This window comes from Canis lupus, chromosome 23, assembly GCF_011100685.1.
Source record: "Canis lupus familiaris isolate Mischka breed German Shepherd chromosome 23, alternate assembly UU_Cfam_GSD_1.0, whole genome shotgun sequence".
Classification (NCBI taxonomy): domain Eukaryota; kingdom Metazoa; phylum Chordata; class Mammalia; order Carnivora; family Canidae; genus Canis; species Canis lupus.
In genome coordinates, this window is record NC_049244.1 from 23,754,197 (window position 1) to 23,776,350 (window position 22,154).

Here is a 22,154-nt window from a genome sequence, read left to right on the forward strand (position 1 = left end):
TTCAGGATATTTTTTTTTTTTGGTAGGATATACAAAGTACTTCCTACATGTGTACATTCACCATGGGACACTTGGAAATCTAAGTGCACAAAACTTTTAATAAGTGTGGGACTTCTTGCCCAATTTACTAAAGAGGACATGCTAATGTTTTGTCCTTTACAAAACATTCAATGCCAGTATCCTTGACTGCCAGCAAAGCACCTTCTGCCACGTGATCCAAGCCACAGCCCCCATGCCCTCTGCCTTGGCCTTTATATCTATCATCTATCTCCTTTCCAGAAGTGCAGGCCCAGCCCTGTTCTTCCAGATAAGAGGTTTTCCTTCAAAACACCTTTCCCATCTCTCCTTAATTAGGCAAGACAGCTGCTAGCTACAGGAACTCCCAAGGGGATTGGCCTTGCAGCTTTAACAAAGTACCAGCTGAAGGACAACCTTTTAGGGAGAGCGCTGCCAAGCCAATTACTGCAGCAGCTAGCAACCTGGGCACAAAGAGGGGAAAGCTGCCCCGATGACTTCATCTCCCCCAGGAGCACGTCTCTGCAGACATGGGAGAACCAAGAAAGAAGCAAAGGCCACTGGATTGCTCCAGCAGGCCCGGGATAAGAATGGGTTTGCCCCAATAGAATCCAGGGTTAAATGGCAACAGCCCTTGTTGTAGTGTGCAGAAGCCAGGACAGAGGATGAAGAAGAAACTGAACTGGATAAACAGGCAATCATGGCTCAGATGACAGATGAGGGAGCAGGGTGCTTACAGTTCACTCAGTGTCGATGAGATGGGTGTGAAGATATTTGGGTGACATCCAGAGGAACAAGAGAAAGATAGCCAAGCTGACTCACAGGATTCAGTCATGCTTAAAACGCTGGGAAGTCCTATTTGCTGGAAAACTTAACCCAGTGACAGGGATGTCCCACAGCAAGAACACACTGAAGGGAAATTTATGGAGTAAAACTGTGAATCCAACATTTATTAAGCCCCTCAAGTGAGAAAAACACTTGTACACTTGTTCTTATCCTGTATGAGGAAGGTATTCATTATTCAGAATAGGAAGCTGAGGCTCTAAGATGTTAAGAGATTTGCCTGAACTTTTTCAGTCTTCTTCTGCAAGAAGCCTTGAGTATATTCAGGCCGTTAACTGGAGTCCCATGGTTGTGTGTGGAGGTCTTCACTCTATTTAACTACCTCTCTGCCCCATGTTAGACAAAAGTAGAATGTTTAAAAGTCAACACCAAAATCATTACAAGATACAATGGCTCGAGGATGGCTATAATCAATAGCCATATAATCTGTCAGATAATAATAAATGTTGACAAGGATGTAGAGAAATGGGAAACTTCAAACACTGTTGGAGAGGATGTAAAATAATAGCCAAAGTCAAAAAGAGTTTGGTGGTTTTGTAAAAAGTTAAACATAGACCAATGGAATAGAATAGAGAGCCCAAAAATAAACCTTCACATAAAAATCAAGTGATTTTCCAAGACCATTGAATGAGGAAAGGACAGTTTTTTCAACAAATGCCGTTAGAAAAACCAGATACTCACTTGCAAAAGAACGAAGTGGTTCAACCCCAGACTCATACCATACACAAAAATAAACTCCAAATCCATCAAGGACTTAAGTCTAAAACCTAAAACTATAGAATTCTTAAAAGAAAACAGGAAGAGCTTCATGACATTGAAATTTGGCAATGATTTCTTGATAGGACACTGAAAATACATGCAACAGAAAAAAAATAAACTGGATTTAGCCAAAATTAAAAACTTCTGTGCATCAAAGAATACAATCAATAGAACACAACTCACAGAATTAAAAAAAAAAAAAAAAAAAAAACGCTGCCAATCAAATACCTGGTAAGGGGTTAATATTCAGACTATATAAAGAACTCCAACTCCGCAACAAAATAACATACAACCCAATTTTTAAAAAGTGGGCAAAAGATATGAATAGACATTTCTCCAAAGACATACAAATAATCAAATAAATACATAAAAAGATACTCAAAATCACTAATCACTAGGAAAATGCAAATCCAAACCACAGTGAGATATCCCCTCATACTCATTAGGACAGCTATTATCACAAACACAGAAAACAACAAGTGTTGGTGAGGATGTAGAGAAACAGGAACCTTTGTGCATTATTGGTGGAAAGGAAAATTGGTCAGGCACTATGAAAAAGTTATGACAGTTCCTCAGAATATTAAAAATAGAATTACCATATGATCTAGCAATTCCACTTCTGGGAATATACCCAAAAGAATTGAAAGCAGGAACTTAAATATTTAAGTTCATAACCCTAGTTCACAAAAACATTTATAAAAACCAAAAGGTAGAAGCAACCCAAGTGTCCACTGACAGAAAATGGATAAACTGTAGTATATGAATACAAGAGAATACACTATTCAGCCTTAAAAAATAAAAGAAATTCTAACACGTGTTTCAACATGGATGAGCCTTGAGGACAGTATGTTAGGTAAAATAAGCCAGTCACAAAAGGAAAAATACTGTATGGTTCCACTTGTATGAGGTACCTAGCATAGACAGATCACAGAAAATCAGTAGGATTGTAATGCTTGCCAAGAGATGAAAGGAAGGAGGAATGAGAATTATTGTTTAATAGGTATAAAGTTTCAGTTTGGAAAGATGATATGAGTTTGTAGATAGTGATAGTTGCACAACAATATGAGTTTCTTTTCCTTTTTTTTAAAGATTTTATTTATTTGAGTGTCCACGAGTGGGGATACAGGCAGAAGGACAAGCAGACTTCTCACTGAGCGTGGAGTCTGACTATCCCAGGACCCTGAGATCATGACCTGAGCCAAAGTCAGACACTTAACTGACCAAGCCACTCAGTTATCCCGCTGAGTTTCTTAATACTAATGAAGTATAACTTAAAAATGGTTAAGATGGTAAATTTTATGTGATGTGTATTTTATCACAACTTAAAAAAAAATAAATGTTTTTAAAAGTTAAACATGAATTTACCACATGATCCCACAAACCCATTCCAAAGTATCTGTCCAAGAGAAATGAAACATATATCCATGCAAAGATTTGCACACAGATGTCCACTCAGTGTTATTCATGTCAGTTAGCCAAAAGGTGGAAAGCATCCAAATGTCCATCAACTTGTGAATACATAAACAAAACATGCCATATCCACACAGGGGAATATTATTTGGCATTAAAAAAGAATGAGATGCTGATTATATGCTATATGAATGAGCCCAAAAACATTATCCTAAGAAGCCAGTCCCATTCTGCATAATTCCATATATATGAATTCCAGAAAAGGCACGTCTATAGACATAGAAGTAGATTGAATAATCTGAGACTAAAATGCAAAGAGGCCTGATACCAAATGGACGCAAGGATCTTTTGGGAGAGGTAGAAATCTAAAACTCAATTTCCTAAAAGTCGTTGAATCGTCAACTTAAAACCACAGACTTTTGGGGCATCCAATTATATCTCACTAAGGTTTTTTAAATTTTATTTATTTTTTTAAAGGTTTTATTTATTTATTCATGAGAGACACAGAGAGAGAGGCAGAGACATAGGCAGAAGGAGAAGCAAGCTCCCCACAGGGAGCCCAATATGGGACTCAATCCTAGGACCCTGGGATCATGACTTGAGCCAAAGGCAGATAGATGCTCAGCCACTGAGCCACCCAAGTGTTCCTCACTAAAGTTTTTTTAAGGCAAGAACTGGGGCACCTGGGTGGCACAGTTGGTTGAGTGTCCAACTCTTGGTTTTGGCTCAGGTCAGCTTTGGTGGTGATCTCAGGGTCATGAGACCAAGCCCTGTGTTGAGCTCCAAATTCTCCGTGGAGTTGGCTTACATCTCCCTCTTTCTCTGCCCCTCCCCTCACTAAAATAAGTCTTTAAACATATAAAAATTAAAAGGCAAGAAGTGCTAATTACTAATTATCACTTCAAATACAGGTCTTCTGCAAAGTTTCACCAAAACTCATCCCAAAATTGAGGTATGTTTTCTCCTCACAAATTAAAAAAAAAAAGCTTAATAAGCTACATTTGGGGGAAAGGAAAAAAAAAAAAAAAAGGACCAGCAAATGGGGGCCTCCATCTTTGTCCTTTTCTAATCTAAAAAAGCAAAAGAAGTTAGTGTCTAGGTGGCTACGACCTCCACTGTCAGAATTTGTCTTGGCCAAAGGGAAATGATGGGAATAAGTCATTAAGTAGGTTGCCCTGCTTTTAAAATGAATGGAAACTTTGAAATAATTAAAACTTGCTAATAATACAGCCTTATCTGCTGGTGCTTCTTTTGGGCTCCTTCATTCAACACCCTTGACTTGCTGACATCCAACTTTCTGGCATGTTCACAGCTTCATTTGACCCTAACTGGAATCTAAATGGATTTCTATACAATGAATCTAGTTCCCCTCCTTGGATTGTAGTATAAACTGTAGGGTGCAGCCTCTGGACAGCAGGGGAGGGGGAGACTGACTCATTCTGGAGGTGACAGAAAGGGAGTGAAAGCCAGGATGGAGGAAGACAGGGGAGAGAACCAACATTCTCATTTGTCACTGTAGCAAGCTGCCTGAATTCTGTTAACGGTGTGCATGTGTTACTCTGGGGGGAGGGGGGAGGAATCTTTTAATCCTATTTTATTTTTTTAAAAGATTTAATTTATTTATTAATGAGAGAGAAAGAGAGAGAGAGAGAGGCAGAGACTCAGGCAGAGAGAGAAGCAGGCTCCACCCAGAGCCCAACATGGGACTCGATCCCAGGGCTCCAGGATCACGCCCTGGACCAAAGGCAGGCACCAAACCGCTGAGCCACCCAGGGGTCCCTTAATCCTATTTTTAAAACACCACCACTGAAAGTCCCCGTAAGCTGTTGTGATCTCAATAAATTTGGAAGGGAACTGCTTTGGAAGCAATTTGGATAAATAATGTTCTTGTGATTGGAAGCAGTGCTTCTCAAACTTTAATCTGCCTCCAGATCACCTAGGAAATCTTAAAATGCAGATTCAGATTCAGTAAATCTAGGGTGGGGCCCAAGGTGCTGCAGTTCTAAAAAGTTCCCAGCGGGACACCTGGGTGGCTCAGCAGTTGAGTGTCTGCCTTTGACTCAGGTCGTGATCCTGGGGTCCCGGGATCAAGTCCTGCATCAGGCTCTCTGCATGGAGCCTGTTTCTCCCTCTGCCTGTGTCTCTCTCTCTTATTCTCTGTCTCGAATGAATGAATGAATGAATGAATGAATGAATGAATGAATAAATAAATAAATAAATAAATAAATAAATAAATAAATCTTTTTAAGAAAAAAGTTCCCAGGTGAGACCCACCCAGTCACATGCTCCACCAACTGAGCCAGACAGGTGCCCCCAAAATCTGGGTATTTGGCCTAAGTGAAAAAGAGAAGGCAGGAGTGGGGGCGGGAGACAAATTTGCCTGGAATTGAAAGTAAAAACAGAAGTGGAAGGGAAGATAAGTAGCATGGTAATTCAGGCAGAAACATCTCTGAAGACATTAATGAACAGTGCCACTTTGGTCTGGAAAGTCACAAACCAAATACTGCAGAGTGGTCAAGGATAGAGGAGGAGAATGGAAAATATGCCACGAGGAGATGACCCGGGTATAATTCAAATGCTGCTCTTCCAAGCTCTCCAAGATGACTCCAACATCAAATCTACAAAAAACCTTTCTGACCTTGCTGTCTGGAAGACAGCCTAGGCCTGGGCTAGAGCTCAGTCAGGAACCTCCCTCTTTATGCTAATTAATGAGGTCTGATGGAATCAAAAGCTCAACCCTCAGGCATTATCTAAAAAGGTGCTAAGTGACTCCAGCACTACCAAATGGCCCAGGGAGGGACCAGACCCTGCCTCACATCTGAGTCGCATCACCCAAACACACATCATCCCTGGAAGGGCCTCAAGAAGTCCTGAATGACACCAAGACCAAGTAACTTGGTGCCCCAGAATCCTAAATCCCAGACAATCCCTGAATCTCTTCTAATATACACAGAATTAATCTCAGAGTTTATCGGTGAACTTGCCAACGCAGACAGCTCAGTCTTCAACACTGGAAAGACTTGTCAAACTGTTTGGCTGACATTGAGCAGGCCAGACAACCAGCTGACAAAATTTTTCACTCTTCGGTCTGTTGTTCTGGTACCAAGTCAGCTGGGATGAGCAAAATAAACAGCGCCATATATGTTGCTTCCTTGGACAGATCACGTTCTCATGATATCCGTCATTATCCGGGCTGATGACTCGCCAATCCACATAACCAGCCCAACCTGCAAAGCAGAACTCCAGCCTGCATTCCCAACTGCCCACACCTGGCATCCCTGCCCAGGAAGCTTGCCCTAAACCCCAGAACCCCTTTGCAACTAACCTATTCCCTTCAATGGCATCCGCCTTTCTCCCAGCTCCTGAGGCTCAGTATATCTGAATTCATTGCCCTCACCCAAGGCCATCTGATTCTTCTTTCGAAATCTCTCCCAGATTTACACCTTCTCCATTCTCACTGGTGTGGCCCTGGGTCAGGCCTTGAATAGCCAGTTCGAAGAAACAGCTTTCTTCTCACTTTCAATACATCCCCACTCCCACTCCATCTAACAGGCATGGGACACATCACTCGCCTCTAAATGTCATCTAACAATGTCCAACATTTCTGCCCAATACTTTCCAAGGCAATTTTAGCCTACATCATTTTATTTTCCCCTCCCAATAACCCCACAGGACAAGTAATTCGATGCTTGCAGAAGGGGTGTGGCTTGCCTGAGTTACCCCAGCTGGCAAAGGAGCAAGGAGCCAAAACCAAAACCTAAAACTTTTCGCTGGCACTCTAAAATATCTCGGGTCTCCTCCTTCTTAAAGTGCAATGACTCGCTATTATTAAATGACTTCAGTCCAAAATGTTCTACCTGAAACTCAAGACTTTCTATCGACAGGTTTCTTCTTTACCCAGAGAGAGGTTCCTATTTTCCCCCGATTTGTGTATTTGTTTTTCCTTTTTCTTCAATTTGGCTGGTCTCTTTATTAAGATCAGCAGTTACTTTTAACTGTAATAGTAGCTACTATTTTTTTTGAGCACTTAGCATATTCCAGATACTAAACCAAACTGCCAAGTGGATTATCTCATTTTATTATCAAAACAAAACTTAACTACTAAAAGACACACCTAATTTAACACATCCAGGAAAAGGACTCTTGATTCTCATCCACTCTAAAGCTGCCTCTCTTGTGGTCCTGCCCAACCTCGTAAATAGAGGTTTCCATCCTTTCCATTGCTTAAGCCAAAATCCTAGATATTAGGTTCATTTCTGTCTTTTTCTCACTGCCACCTCCCACCACAAATCAAGTCCTGTTGCCTTCACACTCATAATATTGCCCCAAACTAGCTATTCTCACCCTCTCCACTGTCATCACCCACACGCAAGCCATCACCCACTTACACCTACACTGCAGTAACTTCAACTAGCCCTCTTTTTTTCTCTTGTACACTGTACTCTTCTCAAAGCAGTGAAAGGGGATGCTTTAAAACCCAAATCTTATCTGAATCCATCTGAAACAGCCCAGATGCCTAACAGCAGGTGAACGGATAAACAAACTTGTATATCCATACAGTGGAATACCTCTCAGCAATAAGAAGAAATTAACCACTGATGCATCTAACATGCGTGAATCTCAAAACTACACTGAGTGAAAAAATAAGAGTATGTACTGTGTGGCATCCTTTACATGAATAATTCTAGAGTATCAAAAATGAATATATTGTGATACAAAGTAGATCAGTGGTTGCTTCTGAGGGGGAGGCATTTGAGTGGCAAGGAGCAGAAGATAACTTTCTAGGGTGATTTAAAATGTTCTGGGTCTTGATACGCATTTGTTGGAAATGATCAGAACTGGAAATGAAATCATTTCACTGTGTGAAAATTATACATGCTCAGCCATCTGGCCCTATCAACCTCTCCCACTTCATCCCCTACACTCGTTCCCTTGCCCCCCACCTGGCCACAAGGGTCACCTGGCCACCCTGGAGCATGCCAAGCCATTTCTGCCCTGAGTCTTTGCACTCCCCACCTGGCACCCTCGACACACGTAAACAGACACACATACCCTCCCGCCTCCAGTAGCTTGGCTCCTTGTTATCAGGCAGGCCCCAGACCATATCCCATCCACAGAGAGACCTTTCTGGGCACGTATTGGAAGGACTCCCCAGGCACTCTCATTTACTTCTCTGTTTTCATTCTGTGTGGCATGTGGCATTTACCACTTTCTGTTATTTTCTTGTTTACTGTGTCTGCTTCTGCTACCAGAAGCAAGCTCTGCAAGAGTAAAAACCCATCTGTCACTGTATCGCCAGCATCTAAATCAATGCCTGGCACATGATATAACAGTTTGTTGAATGAATGGGTAAAGTTGACAATATCACACTCTCCCATTTTTCAGTTATGAAATCACAGGCTTGTAAAGGGTAAGTAATCTCCCCATGGTCACACGGCGAGAAAGCAGCATGTCAGTATTCAAACCCAGGCAGTCGGTTCCCTAGGTCCATGTTCCAAGCCACTCTGACGTCTTGCTCCCTTCGCTTCTGCTTCTCTGCTGTTTTCTCGCCTTCACTCCACCTAGGCTGAGCCTCCCCCCTACACTTCCACCTGCCCCAGCTGATGGTTGTTTTTCTCTGAGCTGACTTCATGCTTGATTATTCCCTTGAATTTTTCTTTCCCTCTCTGTCTCCCCAGCAAGATGAGGGGCTCCTTATGGCTTGCACTTCCCTTTGTCACTCACCCGCCACCAGGACAGAGCCTGGACACAGGCACCTAACCAGTACTCATGGATGTGTTCCCTTGGAGGTAGGGTGAGTCAGGTAGTCCTGGGTATGTGCAAATCCTGGGTTACATGACTCACTTTGCTATTTCCAAGTAAGCTGACCTTGGCTTCCTTGGCATCCTGCCATCCGGTTTCAACACCAGCTCGTTAGAGCTAATGCAAATTAGAGCTGCCATCACCAGTCACTATGATACGATTCAGGTCTCATCCCTGCACTTCTGGAATCTCCTGCATACCACAGGAGCCTGCACGGGCCAAGAGCATGCAATGATGGGGGCTTTTCCAGAGAGTATAGAGCTAATGGAAGCATCCCCACCATGTCCAGCCCTGAGGTCACTGCAGAGGTTACTCAAAGCCTCCTCCTAAGGGTAGGTAGTGTATCACTCCAAATGGATCATTAGGAGACGTTAGTCACACTTTTGTGCAAAATACATGCATTCATTCATCTCCTGATTTTTTTCTTAAAAGATTTTGTTTATTTATTCATGAGAGACACAGAGAGACAGAAAGAGAGAGAGAGAGAGAGAGGCAGAGACACAGGCAGAGGGAGAAGCAAGCTCCATGCAGGGAGCCCAACGTGGGACTCAATCCCAGGTCTCCAGGATCAGGCTCTGAAGGCCGCACTTAACTGCTAAGCCACCGGGGCTGCCCCAGATTCTTTTTTTTTTTAATTTTATTTTATTTATTTATTCATGAGAGACACACAGAGAGAAGTAGAGATACAGGCAGAGGGAGAAGCAGGCTCCACGCAGGGAGCCCAATGTGGGACTCAATCCCGGGACTCCAGGATCACGACCTGGGCCGAAGGCGGGCGATAAACTGCTGAGCCATCCGGACACCCCCATTCATCTCCTGATTAAAAAATAATAATAAGCCTTGTGACTGGGCTTCTGGGTACAAACAGAACAACAAATTAAAGAAAGCCTATGGTAACCTTTAGTTTAAGTGGGCAGCAAAGCAACAAAATATAAGTAGTAGTTAGAAAACATGTCTTTGTAGGTGATTTTTTTTCTAGTTCACAACACCATATAGACTTTTAAAATATATGATAAGAGCCTTTACTCACTTCATAGGTTTTAACTCACTAGTCTCACAATACTTACAACTCCCTTGTGAGAATTTACTTCCATTTTTTTTTTTTTTTTTTTTTTTAATTTATGATAGTCACACAGAGAGAGAGAGAGGCAGAGACACAGGCAGAGGGAGAAGCAGGCTCCATGCACTGGGAGCCCGACGTGGGATTCAATCCCAGGTCTCCAGGATCAAGCCCTGGACCAAAGGCAGGCGCTAAACCGTCGCGCCACCCAGGGATACCAATTTACTTCCAATTTGCAGAAGAGGAAACAGTGGTCAGAAGTTCACATCATTCCCTCAGAGAAGGATCAAAAGTGGATGTGACCCTCCTTGCTCTATATTGTAGGAGAAATCCAGGCCATCAAACAAGTACTGCAGGTCACCAGGTCTGTTGTAAGCTCACAGGGAACCACACTTAGCTACAGAGTCGGGAAGATGCTGTTCTAGCCTCAGCCCTGGCTGCCCTGCCCCTGGGACTACGTGGCTTTGGACAAGTTACTAAACCTCTCTGAGCCTCAGTTACCTTGTCTCTAAATCTTCCTTCCAATCTCACAAAGCCTCTGAATATGAAATGCACTGTGAATATGAAATTACTCATTTATTCAACAAATACATATTGAGCACCTACTATTCACAAGGCACAGTCAGCAGACCTGGGATACAAAGCAAACCAAAGTCTCTGCTTCATGAAACTTCTATTGTCACAAATGAAACAATATTATAATATATATATATGATTTCCAAGTGTTGAAGATGAAGTAAAGGAAAACAAATAACCTTACAGAGTGATGGGGTGCTGCTATTTTTGACAGGGAGGCATCTCTGAAAAGTTGGTATTTGAGAATGGACCAGAATGACGCTTGACAATAATACCACGTCAATACCCAGAGAAGAAAAGCGTGCAGGCAGCCCGGGTAGCTCGGTGGTTTAGTGCCGCCTTCGGCCCGGGGTGTGATCCTGGAGTCCTGGGATCGAGTCCCACATCGGGCTCCCCTGCATGGAGCCTGCTTCTCCCTCTGCCTATGTCTCTGCCTCTGTGTGTGTGTGTTTCTTATAAGTAAGTAAATAAAATCTTAAAGAAAAAAAAAGTGTGCAATGCAGGGAGTATCAGCATGTATAATTAAATGCCAGAGATGAAAACAATTCATTACAAAGATTCAAGGGGCACCTGGATGGCTAAGTTGGTAAAAGTGACTGACTCTTGGATTTGGCTCACGTCGTGATCTCAGGGTCCTGGGATTGAGCACCCTCTTACCCCCCAGCATCAGACTCCACACTCAGCAGGGAGTCTACTTAATATTCTCTCTCTCTGGGACACCTGAGTGGCTCAGTGGCTGAGCGTCTCCCTTTGGCCCAGGGCCTGATCCTGGAGTCCCGGGATCGAGTCCCACATCAGACTCCCTGCATGGAGCCTGCTTCTCCCTCTGCCTGTGTCTCTGCCTCTGTGTGTGTGTGTGTGTCTCTCATGAATAAATAATGAAATCTTAAAAAAATAAATAAATAAAAGATTCTTTCTCCCTCTGCCCCTCCCCCATGTATGCTCGCTGTCTCCATGTGCACTCGCTAAAATAATAAATAAATCTTTAAAAATATATAAGGATTCAATGTTATTTCAATTGTGATGAAAGGGGATGAACCATCATAAGGAATTTAGACAGGAGCTACTTAAGTAGAAATTTAAAGCAACCCATGGAAATAAATGAAGAATAAATAAATGGCATTAGGTACAACACCCCCATGTACATGTGCACCCAAGTAAAAAAGACAAAAATCCTGTTGCATTAAATACACCAATTACACAACAGATTACTTCATAAGTGGATAGTCCATATGATTCTATTAAATAATAAGCTTACATATCACACATGAGTTTTCAAGGATGAGTTGTTATGCTGAAACTGCGTTTTGAGTAATAGAGTAATCTGTGCTCCTCACTGCCACTCCTGAAGAGAGGTGGCCTCACACTTTCGGAGATTAGGGCCATGAGGGGAGGGCCGAGGAGGATGATCTCTTTCCTGCATCTCAATCCCACAGGCCAATAACACAACACAGAGGTGTTGGAGCTTTATTGGCTGGGTTCTAGCCAGCCTTCTAGAGACCCTGCCACAGCTCCCAACACGTATGGTTCTGCATGGCTTGCAGAATACAACATATAATTCTAGACATCTTCTAGAACCAAAGATGTGTGACAGGAGGGCTTCTTCACATGGATATTTACCAGTAAAGACTCACCAATACAGACTCCAGAGGAGAAGATGTAGGCTACACATTTTACCAGCTGTGACATCACAGGCCCCCAGCACCCACCTCCATCCCAAAGCTTATCTACAGCCCCCCTTGGTTTCTTGTCCCATTCTTGCCTTCAAGGGTTCTTCCCTACATTCCAAAAACATTCACATATGCTAAATTCGGAAATATCAAATTCTCATCTTTTCTTCCAAAGATTTAATTAAAATTCATTTTATGAAGTCCGCATCCAATGACTTTCATCCTGAAAATGGTTGACAATTTTTAAAACGTTTTAGTTTAAAAAAATGTGTCTTTACAAACTACTTCTATATGCAGCAACAGGGATGCAGCTCACAGACATCATGTGAGTGACAAAAGCCAGGTTCAAAAGAATTCATACCACACCATCCCATTTGGGTCAAGTTTAAGAAAAGCAAAAGTAATCTCTAGTATTAAAAGAATAAGGGGGGCAGCCAGGGTGGCTCAGTGGTTTAGCGCCGCCTTCAGCCCAGGGCGTGATCCTGAATACCCAGGTTCGAGTCCCACATCGGGCTCCCTGCATGGAGCCTGCTTCTCCCTCTGCCTGTGTCTCTGCCTCTCTCTCTCTCTCTCTCTCTCTCTCTGTGTCTCTCATGAATAAATGAATAAAATCTTAAAAAAAAAAAAGAATAAGGGTTACTCGAGGTGGGGAGGAGGCACAAGCGGCCTTCAGCTTCATCTGAGTGGCAGCTGCATGGCTGTGTGCCTATGTAAAAATTCATCAAGCTATATATGCTTATGACATAAGCACTTCACTGTCTGCATAATAAAATTAAGTTAAACAAAAATGACTTTCCTCTGAATTGGGCTGAAACACTGCTGTGTGCAGTCTTCTGCAGAGCTGTTTTTGGACTTCTAAATGTCCAGGACAGTCAATTCCTTGCCTCTCTGGCATATCTGGCACCTTCTACAGCCTCTGTAGGTATCACTTTCATCTTCTTTCAACAAGGAATTCTAATGGGCCAGCATAGTGGCCATCCTTGATTGTCAGCTTTAAAACAATCAAGGGCATGCATCTGTCTGTCTAGGCCCATAATAAAAAATGGTTATTTTGTTTGCTTTATGGCCTGCACAGTCTCAATGAACTAGGAAAGCCTTTGAACATACCTCACAATAGGAGTAACAATAAATGTCAAATGAGAGCCATCAAACTCCTGAAACTAAATCCTCTCTGTAAGCCACCGAGAACACCATCCCCTCCACTCCCCATATTACGGAAAGGGGATGCAAAATTGTGCACTAGAAAGATCTACTTTGGGGGCAAGCTCTTCCCTGAGCAACCACTGCTGCTTGAGGAAGTTGCTTCACCTCTTTGGGTCTCAGTTCCCTGCTAGTAAAATGACCTTCCTCACCCTCTTCTTGCCCCAGGTAGAAGGATCAAATGACAGGAGGCTGAACACTCTGGCAAAAACACTATCACAAAACTGCTGATACCCACAGAAGGTTTCCAGAAATGAACTAAAATAAACATAGGTGGGGGGGGGGGGACACCTGGGTGGCTTAGTGGTTGAGCGTCTGCCATTTTCTCAGGGCATGATCCCGGGGTCCTAGGATCAAGTCCGGCATTGGGCTCCCCACAGAGAACCTGCTTCTCCCTCTACCTATGTCTCTTCCTCTCTCTCTCTCTCATGAATAAATAAATAGAATGTTAAAAAAAAAAATAGACATAGGTGGGAATACATGTATTCCAAGACCTTTCATACATGCTACCGTATTCCATCTTCACAGCGAGTCAATGAGGTGGTGCCTTGACTCCCACTTCACCAGTAAGGAAACTGAACCCCAAGGCTGTTAAGTGGCTGCCCAAAGGCACCCAGCATGGAGGGAGAAGGAGGGTTCTCCAAGTTTGCTCCAGGTAGCCAGGCAGTCAGTGCGCCTACTATCCTGCCACAGGTGCTTTGCGTTTGCAGCAGATTAGGAGTAGGAAACCATGAAGAATAAGAAACCACTGACAACCATTCCTAAACAACTACCTTCCTCTCCTGGAGAGAGGGACAAACTAAATCAGAAGCCACTAAGCCTTGGACATCCAAGTTTTATTGGCACTGCACAGTGTATCCAAATCTTTAATCTGAGAAGCAGATGTTCTGATTGTTCCAAGGTACCTCACATGAAATGTCTGTTTTACCCTCGACATTCCCTATGACGGCTTAGACTTGTAGATTTCCCTGATAGACACAGAATTAAATCCTGCCTATGTGGACAGGTAACCAAGTTTAAATCTGCTCAGTGGTTTAAAGAAATAAAACAAACCAAAAAAAAAAAAAGAAACAAAGAAAGAAAGAAAGAAACAAAGAAAGAAAAGGAGATCAAAAAACACACCAGCACTGCATCACAAAATGCTAGTTGCAAACACATGCTTCCTAAAACAAAACACTCCTCAGCAGATTTTTGTTCTCTTTTGCCCTATAAACTACTTTCTCAGTTACATAAAACGGTAAATTGCAATCTGAAGGCTTTGCAGGCTTGAATTTCCATCTTCCCTGAAAGTTTATGAGGAAACAATTAAATTTGGTCATCTTTCTCTTTTTTTTTTTTTTGTTTTTTTTTTTTTTTTTTTTTTTGGTCATCTTTCTCTTGGGCTTTTTGTATTGTGCCTGCCAAATGAAATATTTTTCCTATGTGTGCCTGACTCCATGCTCCATGATACCGCCTCTTAGAGAAGTCACCACGCAAGACATAATTCTATGCTATAGAGTTATGTGGCTAAGGACCACTCTTAGAAAACATTTTGTCGACACCCCTGCATGTTTTGTGCTTTCTTATATTACTACTTATCTAATGAGCTCCAAAAAGATATTTTTAATTTGGTTTCCATTTGCAAACTGTGAATTAATACAAAGTATCACTTTAAAAAGATGCCCAGGGCAGGAGGAAAGTTTTTAGGGCAATGGAAGAGTTATAACACCAAACTGTAGTGATGGAGGCATAACTATATACTTTTACTCAAAAGCATCTGACTGCACGCTTACAGCTGGTGACTTTTACGATCTACAAATTATACCACAATAAAGCTGTTTAGAAATATGCCCCATGATTCACAGTGACATTTTCAGGTTTTAAGTGTTATGCAAATTAGCCTTAAAAGCATTAATTTTTCCTATGCTGCAAATGTATTCATGGCACTACAGGTCAATACAATTTTCCTCTAAAACAGGGTTTCTCAACTTCAGCACTACTGTCACTTGGGGCCAGATAATTGTTGGGCAGGTATGTCCTGTGCAGAGTGAGATGCTTAGTAACATCCTGGGCTTCTACTCACTAGCTGCCAGTACCACTTCCTCCCTCACATTAACAATGACACCAAAAATGCCTCCAGACATCGCCAAATACCCCGGGAGAGGGGGGGTAGGAGGGGCACGTGCAAAACAGCTCCTGGGTAAGAGCCACTGTTCTAGATATTGACAGCTGAAAAAGAAATTTGCTCTCTGGAGGAGTGACCAACAAATGCAAAAGTGTTGGAGGCTCTCCCCAACTTTAAGAACTTGCTCTCCCTGCCCCATTCACCAGCTCCTGGCCAACGTAGGAGAGTTTTTTCTCTGCCTCTGTATGTTCGACAATCAGTGTTACTTTGATTATAAACCATTATGTTTTAAATGCAGCCTAATTTTATAGCCTGTGTCACTCACCAAGTATGGCAGTCAGCCCAGAATCAAAGCAACTGGGTTCTGAATAAATGCTCTTTGGCCATTGACTCTGACAGACAATGCAGCAACTCCATTCACCCAGCATTAATCCGACACTTTTGGGTTCCAGGAACTTTGGAGGACCTCTTCTCTTTTAACTTCAAGGTTGAAGTTTTAGTCTCCATTTTATAGAGGAAGTCATCAAGGCTCAGAGCAAAACTGGATGACTTGTGCCCAAGATCACACGAGTGGCAGAGCTGAGATTTGAGATCCTCTAAATCCCACGGTCTTTCCAGACTTCCACATTAACAGTGTATTCCCTACTCCGAGCTGCTGTAGGGGCTTACCCTGGGCCAGACACCCAGCTGGATGCCTTATACAGATTAGCCCAGTTTAAACCCTCCCTGTTATGCAATGAGACAGTATCATTATTGACAAGGAAATGGAGGCTGAGGTAAAGTCATTGTCCAAGCTCACACCCCTGGATATCCTGAAGTCTGAACTCAAGCACATGCTGTGGGCCACTATACCCTACTGCTTCCTTGCATGTATAAATGGCCTATTCATTAGGAAGAGTCAATGGGGTTTTTTAGTAGATAAATTATACTTAAACTCATGGAGACTGAGATTTGACCTACTTATATATTTACTTAAGTTTCTTCTATAACACTAAAAACCCAGTCCTGTGCACACCTGTGAGATACCTAAAAATGCACTATATGAAAGAATTCCCTCTACCTGACTGTCAAGAAGCAGTCAGGCTCAAATTTCACTACCGCTATCCTGAAGAGCTAACCTTTTCCTCAGTTCTCTCCAGTTCATTCACCCAAGTCAATAACCACACCACTTAGAATCTATTCAGAGACAAACACATATCAAATAATCACACAATTAAAATTTGGGATAAAAGCACTGGGAAGGAAAAGCAAGCACAAGGGGGTTCCAAACAATTTATAACAGAAAGGCTGGTCAAGCAGATAAAGGAAATGCAAGAAATGTGAGAGTGGCAGGAAGAGTTGGGAGTTAATGTGAAAATGAGTTGAGAGAAGAGCTTTCAGTTCCAGTGGACAATATGTGCAAAGGCCCTGAGGTAGAAGGGAACCATGCATGCAGCGCCCTGAAAAAGGGCCAGACATAGCAGTGGTCAGGCCCTGCAGGGCTTTGTGGACTCCAGCAAAGAGAAATTAAGGGACCCAAGTAGAGATATAATGTGGTCAGATCTACATTTTTAATGATTACTCTGGCTGTGTCACACAGAAGCAAAGGGACTCTCTGAAGCAACCTTTGCCAGAACATAGTTCAAAGAACTCTACTCTAGATCCTGCAAAACAAGTTTGTTTGTTTCTTCTTTTTTCTTCTCTCCAGGGTGTGGCATACCACCCAGGCTGTGAACTAGCTCCCTCCTCCTGTTTCGTTTGTGAAGTTTAAAGGCCAGATCTTTTATCAGGTCTGGGACCTGCTTTTCTTCTAATAACCCCCAGTAAACTACTCCTCTCTTTCCTCCTCATTCTCTCACCTCTCTACTCCCTCCACTTTGCCAAGGGGCCCATCAGTGACAAAAGGTAGAGGAATCTGTCCTTTGGGGGCTTTCTTATATGAAGGATAGAGACAAGCTGATAAAGAACCACAGATCTGCTCTCTCACACTCCCCTCACACCCAACCAAACAGAGGTTTTTTTGTTTTTGGTTTTGGTTTTTTTTTTTTTTTTTTTAAAGCAAATCTGAGAGAATGTTACTCCCCACGTTAAAATTCCTGGATTCCACAATGCCCTCTTGGCCACACACATTGCCCCCCAACCTGGTGGCCTCAGCCAATGCAGCTTTAGCTCCTGCTGGCCCAGGTCCAAGCTTTCACAAGTGCTTTCAGTTTCTCCACTTCAAGAAGCTTCACGTCACCCCACCCTGCACTGCCAAGAGTCCTAAGCACCCACTGACACTTCCTCCAGGAAGCCATTCCTACCCCACCCATGCTCCAGCCCTAGAACTGCCCACCTCTGGGTTCCAACACCATCCTAAGCAAGCAGAGTTTTCTAACAACATTGTAAACGGTCTACTGCCTACATCCCCGGGCCCCAAACAATGCATGCACGTGCATGCACACGTACACATACGCTCAGCAGCTCCAGAAGAACACATTCTGGGTGTCACATCCCCAGCATCTAGCACAATGCCTGGCACCTAGTTGTGACCCCTCTAAATATTTACTGAACGAATGAGCAAATAAAAATGGACATGTCCAGAGTCTCCCAAGAGCAGAAAGAGAGGCCTTTAATGAGCAGCTTTCCCTTCCTAAAAGTTTGTGCGTGTGAACATGAAACCACGCAAGTCACAAACCTGAGGAAAGGTGCTACACCTCACTCTCAGAAATCTGAAAGGATCAAAGACATCAGTGCAGGGCACATCACATAGGCTCATGGTTCTTGGGACCAAAACTTCAGGGAATTTTTCAGATATTAAGGCAGGCTGCTGGGAGAGAAGGTGTTGGTGTGGGGAACCTAATAAAAAGTGACTGAACTGACAGTTACTACATGAACCCATTCCAGCTGCAGAATGTCAAGTCCAATAAATAAATGACCTTGTTTTCCATTCTGGGCACAGTTCTCCCATCTGCCTACTAGACTCCATGCCTTGTTGCCACTAGCCTTATGCCCCTTATGATCACCTTGTGGCCTTTCACCTTTCTTAGAAGTATCCTCCCCTCTATCTTTTTTGCAGTCCTTCATAAACACCAACCCTGTATTGCCCTCAGAGGAGGGCAGTTTGCTTTCTTGGCTGAATTCAAAAGGGATTAATAAAACATTGCCCACGTCTGAACCAGGGACTTGCTACTTGGAGCGTGGTCATTGGACTGGCATCACATCATCTGAGAGTTTGTTCGAGATGCAGAATCTCAGCCCCACTCCAGATCCACCGATTCAGAATTTGCATTTTAAAGCTCCCCAGGTGAGCAGCCTGGGTGGCTCAGAGGTTTAGCGCCACCTTTGGCCCAGGTGGTGACTCTGGAGACCCGGGATCGAGTCCCATGTCTGGCTCCTCGCATGGAGTCTGCTTCTCCCTCTGCCTGTGTCTCTGCCTCTCTCTCGTGCTCTATGTCTCTCATGAAGAAATAAATAAAATCTTAAGAAAAAAAAAGTAAAGCTCCCCAGGTGATCCCTATGCACCTCAAAGTTTGAAAAGCAGTAGAGCTAGATCCTACTACATTCCTTCAGCAATTATTTATTACACCCATGTAGGGGACACGGTGGGCATTCATCCCACACACGAGGATGTGAATGGTGTGGGGGAAAAGGGCAGTTAGTAAGCACAGACATTCCCGTGCGCTTGAGAAGCTCCAGTAAATACTGAAAACGGCATCACTGTAGGGAGAGAGGTTCCAGCAGGATGAACAATCTTTACGTCAAAATCCAGAAGCGGTCGATGCAGTTTGGCCGTGGGAATCTGGAACCTGGGAACTTGACCCTGTTTGCAGCAGGCGGGAGATGCACAAGGGAGGTGTGTGAGTGTGTCTTCCCGGCCTCAGCCACAGGCCGCAGGAGCTGACAAGGCCAAGTCCCCGCCCCCCTCAGCTGTCACCCTGTCAAAACAAAGCCGCTGCTGACAGCGCAGGGCCAGCCTGCCCCGCGGCCTCGGGCGATCCTCCCACCCCGGGAGCCCGGCGCCCACATCTGGATCTGCGGCCGAGGGGCTGCAGGGGGCCGGGAGCTGCGGTGCAAAGGGGGCGGCGAGAAACGCGCGTCCTCAAACTGAGCAGCAGCGCCCGCCGCGCAGGCTGTCACCTTGCCAAAGCCTGTTTACACCTCGAGCAGCTGGGACAGCGTTTGAACTAAACAAGTAATAATACAATAATGACGGGGCTGTCACGGCGCGCAGCGGCGCCCCCGCCCTCAGCCTGGGGCGCGGGGAGCTCCCGGACCCTGGCCCCGGGCTCCCAGCCCGACGGCCCACCCCGACGGCCCGCCCCTCGGATCCGCACAGCGCCCGAGCCCCGAAGCCGACTTCGCTCTCACTCCTTCCACCCAGCTCGGCTCCTCGCGGCGGGGCGCGCGGGGAGAGGACGCGCGAAGACGGGGCGCACACATCCCCCCGCCCCCCCCCCCCCAAAAAGAGGTTTCCTTAGCCCCGGGGCGCTCGCCGCTAAGCCAGCGCCGCTCGGCTCTCGGGAAGGTGCCTCCGGCGAGCTCCTACAGAGCAACAAAGCCCCAGGGCAGCCCAGGAGCGCAGACGCAGAGGCAACTCCTTCCGAAGGGGAAGAATGAAAGGCTCCGACCGCGGTGATCCCCTCCGTCCAGCCCCACGGGACTCTGGTCCGAGAAGCAGCTAATTGGGCGCGGGCGACAGCAGCACTTCCGCGGTGCAGCGGCCCCGGGCGGGAGGCGGGCGCGGGGGCGGGGGCGGGGGCGCGCGCGGGAGGGGAGGGGAGGGGAGGGGAGGGGAGGGGCGGGGGAGGGGCGGGGGTCCCCGCGGCAGGCCCCAGCCCCCCGCGGCGGCCCGGCCCGGCCCGGGAGCGGCGGGCCACTACCTTGCAGGCGGAGTACACTCCGAGTTTCTCCAGTTTCTTGGCCCGCGGAGCCGAGCGCAGCTGCGCCTTCTTCACGGCGATCCGGGCCGAGCCGCCGCCTCCCGGTCCTTCGGCCGTGCCCGCCGCCGCCACTGCCGTCGCCGGTCCGCAGGCGCCCGAGCCCCCGGCGGCGGCGGCGGCGGCGGAGCACGGGGAGCCCTGCGGCGGCGCGGGCGGCGGCGCGGGGGGCTGCGGGGGCAGCGCCCCGAGCCCGGCCCCTGCCCTGCCCCGGCCCCGGCCCCGGCCCCGGCCCCTGCCCCGCCGCCGCCCGGCCCGGCCCCGCCAGCCTCGGACATGCCGCCCCGGAGCACGGCAGGAGGCGCAGAGTGTCAGGCGCCGCCGCCGCCGCCGCCGCCGCCGCCGCCAGGGTCTCCCTCTCGGGCTCTGGTCGCCGGGAGCGCGAGACCCTCCCCCCACGCCCTCCCGCCCCCCTCCGCCCACCCCCCTCCCCGCCCCCGCCCCCGCCCTCCCCCGCGCGCGCCGCTCGCCGGGCTCGCTCCGGCCGCGGCCCGCGCGCTGATGGTGGCGGCCGCGGCAGCTGCTCCCCCAGGAGGGAGGGACTAGCGGCTCCTCCGCCGCCGCCGCCGCCGCCGCCGCCGCACACGCCCTCCCGCGGCTCTCCTCCCCGGGGCTCCGCCGCGCGCCGCGGCCGCGGGCATGCTCCTGGGCGCGCGCCGACGGGCCGGCCCTCGGGGGTGGGGGCCCGGCCGACCCCGGCCTCCAGCGCGCCGCCCGCGGGGTCTGTGCCCCCCGCCCGCGCCGCGGCACCTAGCGCTCGCCCGCCAGGGGGCGAGGCCACGCTCCGGGGAGGGCGGGGGCAGGGGGCTGAGCCCAGGCACCTGCCGGCCGCCTCGGGCTGCGCCCCCCCCCCGCCCCCCGCGCCCCCGCCCCCCGCGAGCCGCCCCCGCCCCCGCCCGGGCCGAGCCTCCCCGCTATTTGTCCTTCCCTCCATCCCACCCTCTCCGACCCGAGGCACAACTTCCTCCGCCCTAGCGGGAGCCGGAGGGAAAAAATATTTATTTTTTTGAAAAGGACCCGTCCAAGCTAATCCTTTTCTTTGTTGCTAATTCACCAAAATGAAGGCGTAATGTTTTCTCTCTCTCTCTCTAAGTACTTTTCTGTGCTACTGTTTTTGTTTGTTTTTTTTTTTTAATTAACGGTTTCTTCCTACCGCAATTTTTGGATCCCATCTGCTAGATGACGACAAAAAAAAAAAAAAAAGACAATACTTTCTGTAATTTTTGTTTAAAAGCCCTGGTTGTTTAAAAAAAAAAAAAAAAAAAACGGTTATCTAAGTGCGCCTCTCAAAATGAAAACCGTTCGCAGCGAGGAGAGTTTGAACACCGAAAGTTTGTTCATGGGGCTCAGCTCTGCGCGGTGCGATTATAACCTTTTGCTATTTTCGTTTATATAATGTCACAAAGTTTTCAAAGTTGGTATCGCTAGCCTTCACGTTAACCGGGAAAAAATGTAAGCAGCCTCCAAAAGAAAGAGTGTTGATTTTTGGCCTCACACTTAAAAAAAAAAAAAAAAATTAAGATTTTAAAAACCTCCACTCAGCGTTTTCAACTGTTGTCGAAAACTGTCGTTTTCATTGTTGATGACACGACGAGGGTGGCGTTTGGAAGGTGGAGTGCACGTCCCAGTTTTTCATTTGAAAGTTGTGCACCCTCGGTCGGCCTTTCTGAAACAGCGTTTGAAAACCCAGCGCTGTTTCTCGGGACCCTTCACAAGTGCTGTGCTTTCGTAATATGAGTCATAATTTTGTGTAATATGGGTCATAATGTGCGTATTATCAAATTCTTTGCATGCCTTCTAGCTCTCAGCCAGAGATG

At 46.3% G+C, this 22,154-nt stretch overlaps 1 protein-coding gene and 1 long non-coding RNA gene across 2 annotated transcripts in view; both read right to left on the reverse strand.

Moving 5' to 3' along the window:
- The window catches only part of KAT2B (lysine acetyltransferase 2B), a 99,547-nt gene extending 78,932 nt beyond the window's left edge, over positions 1-20,615 (reverse strand). Inside the window, 2 exon segments of the mRNA XM_038570735.1 lie at positions 20,281-20,526; positions 20,529-20,615. Of these exon segments, the coding sequence (XP_038426663.1) occupies positions 20,281-20,526; positions 20,529-20,615 (333 nt within the window).
- On the reverse strand, positions 18,011-19,703 carry LOC119865372. The gene is made up of 2 exons (XR_005376969.1): positions 19,335-19,703; positions 18,011-19,220 (listed from the first exon to the last, which is right to left on the reverse strand). It is a non-coding gene; the product is annotated as an uncharacterized LOC119865372 (long non-coding RNA).
- Positions 20,616-22,154: the final 1,539 nt, after the last annotated feature.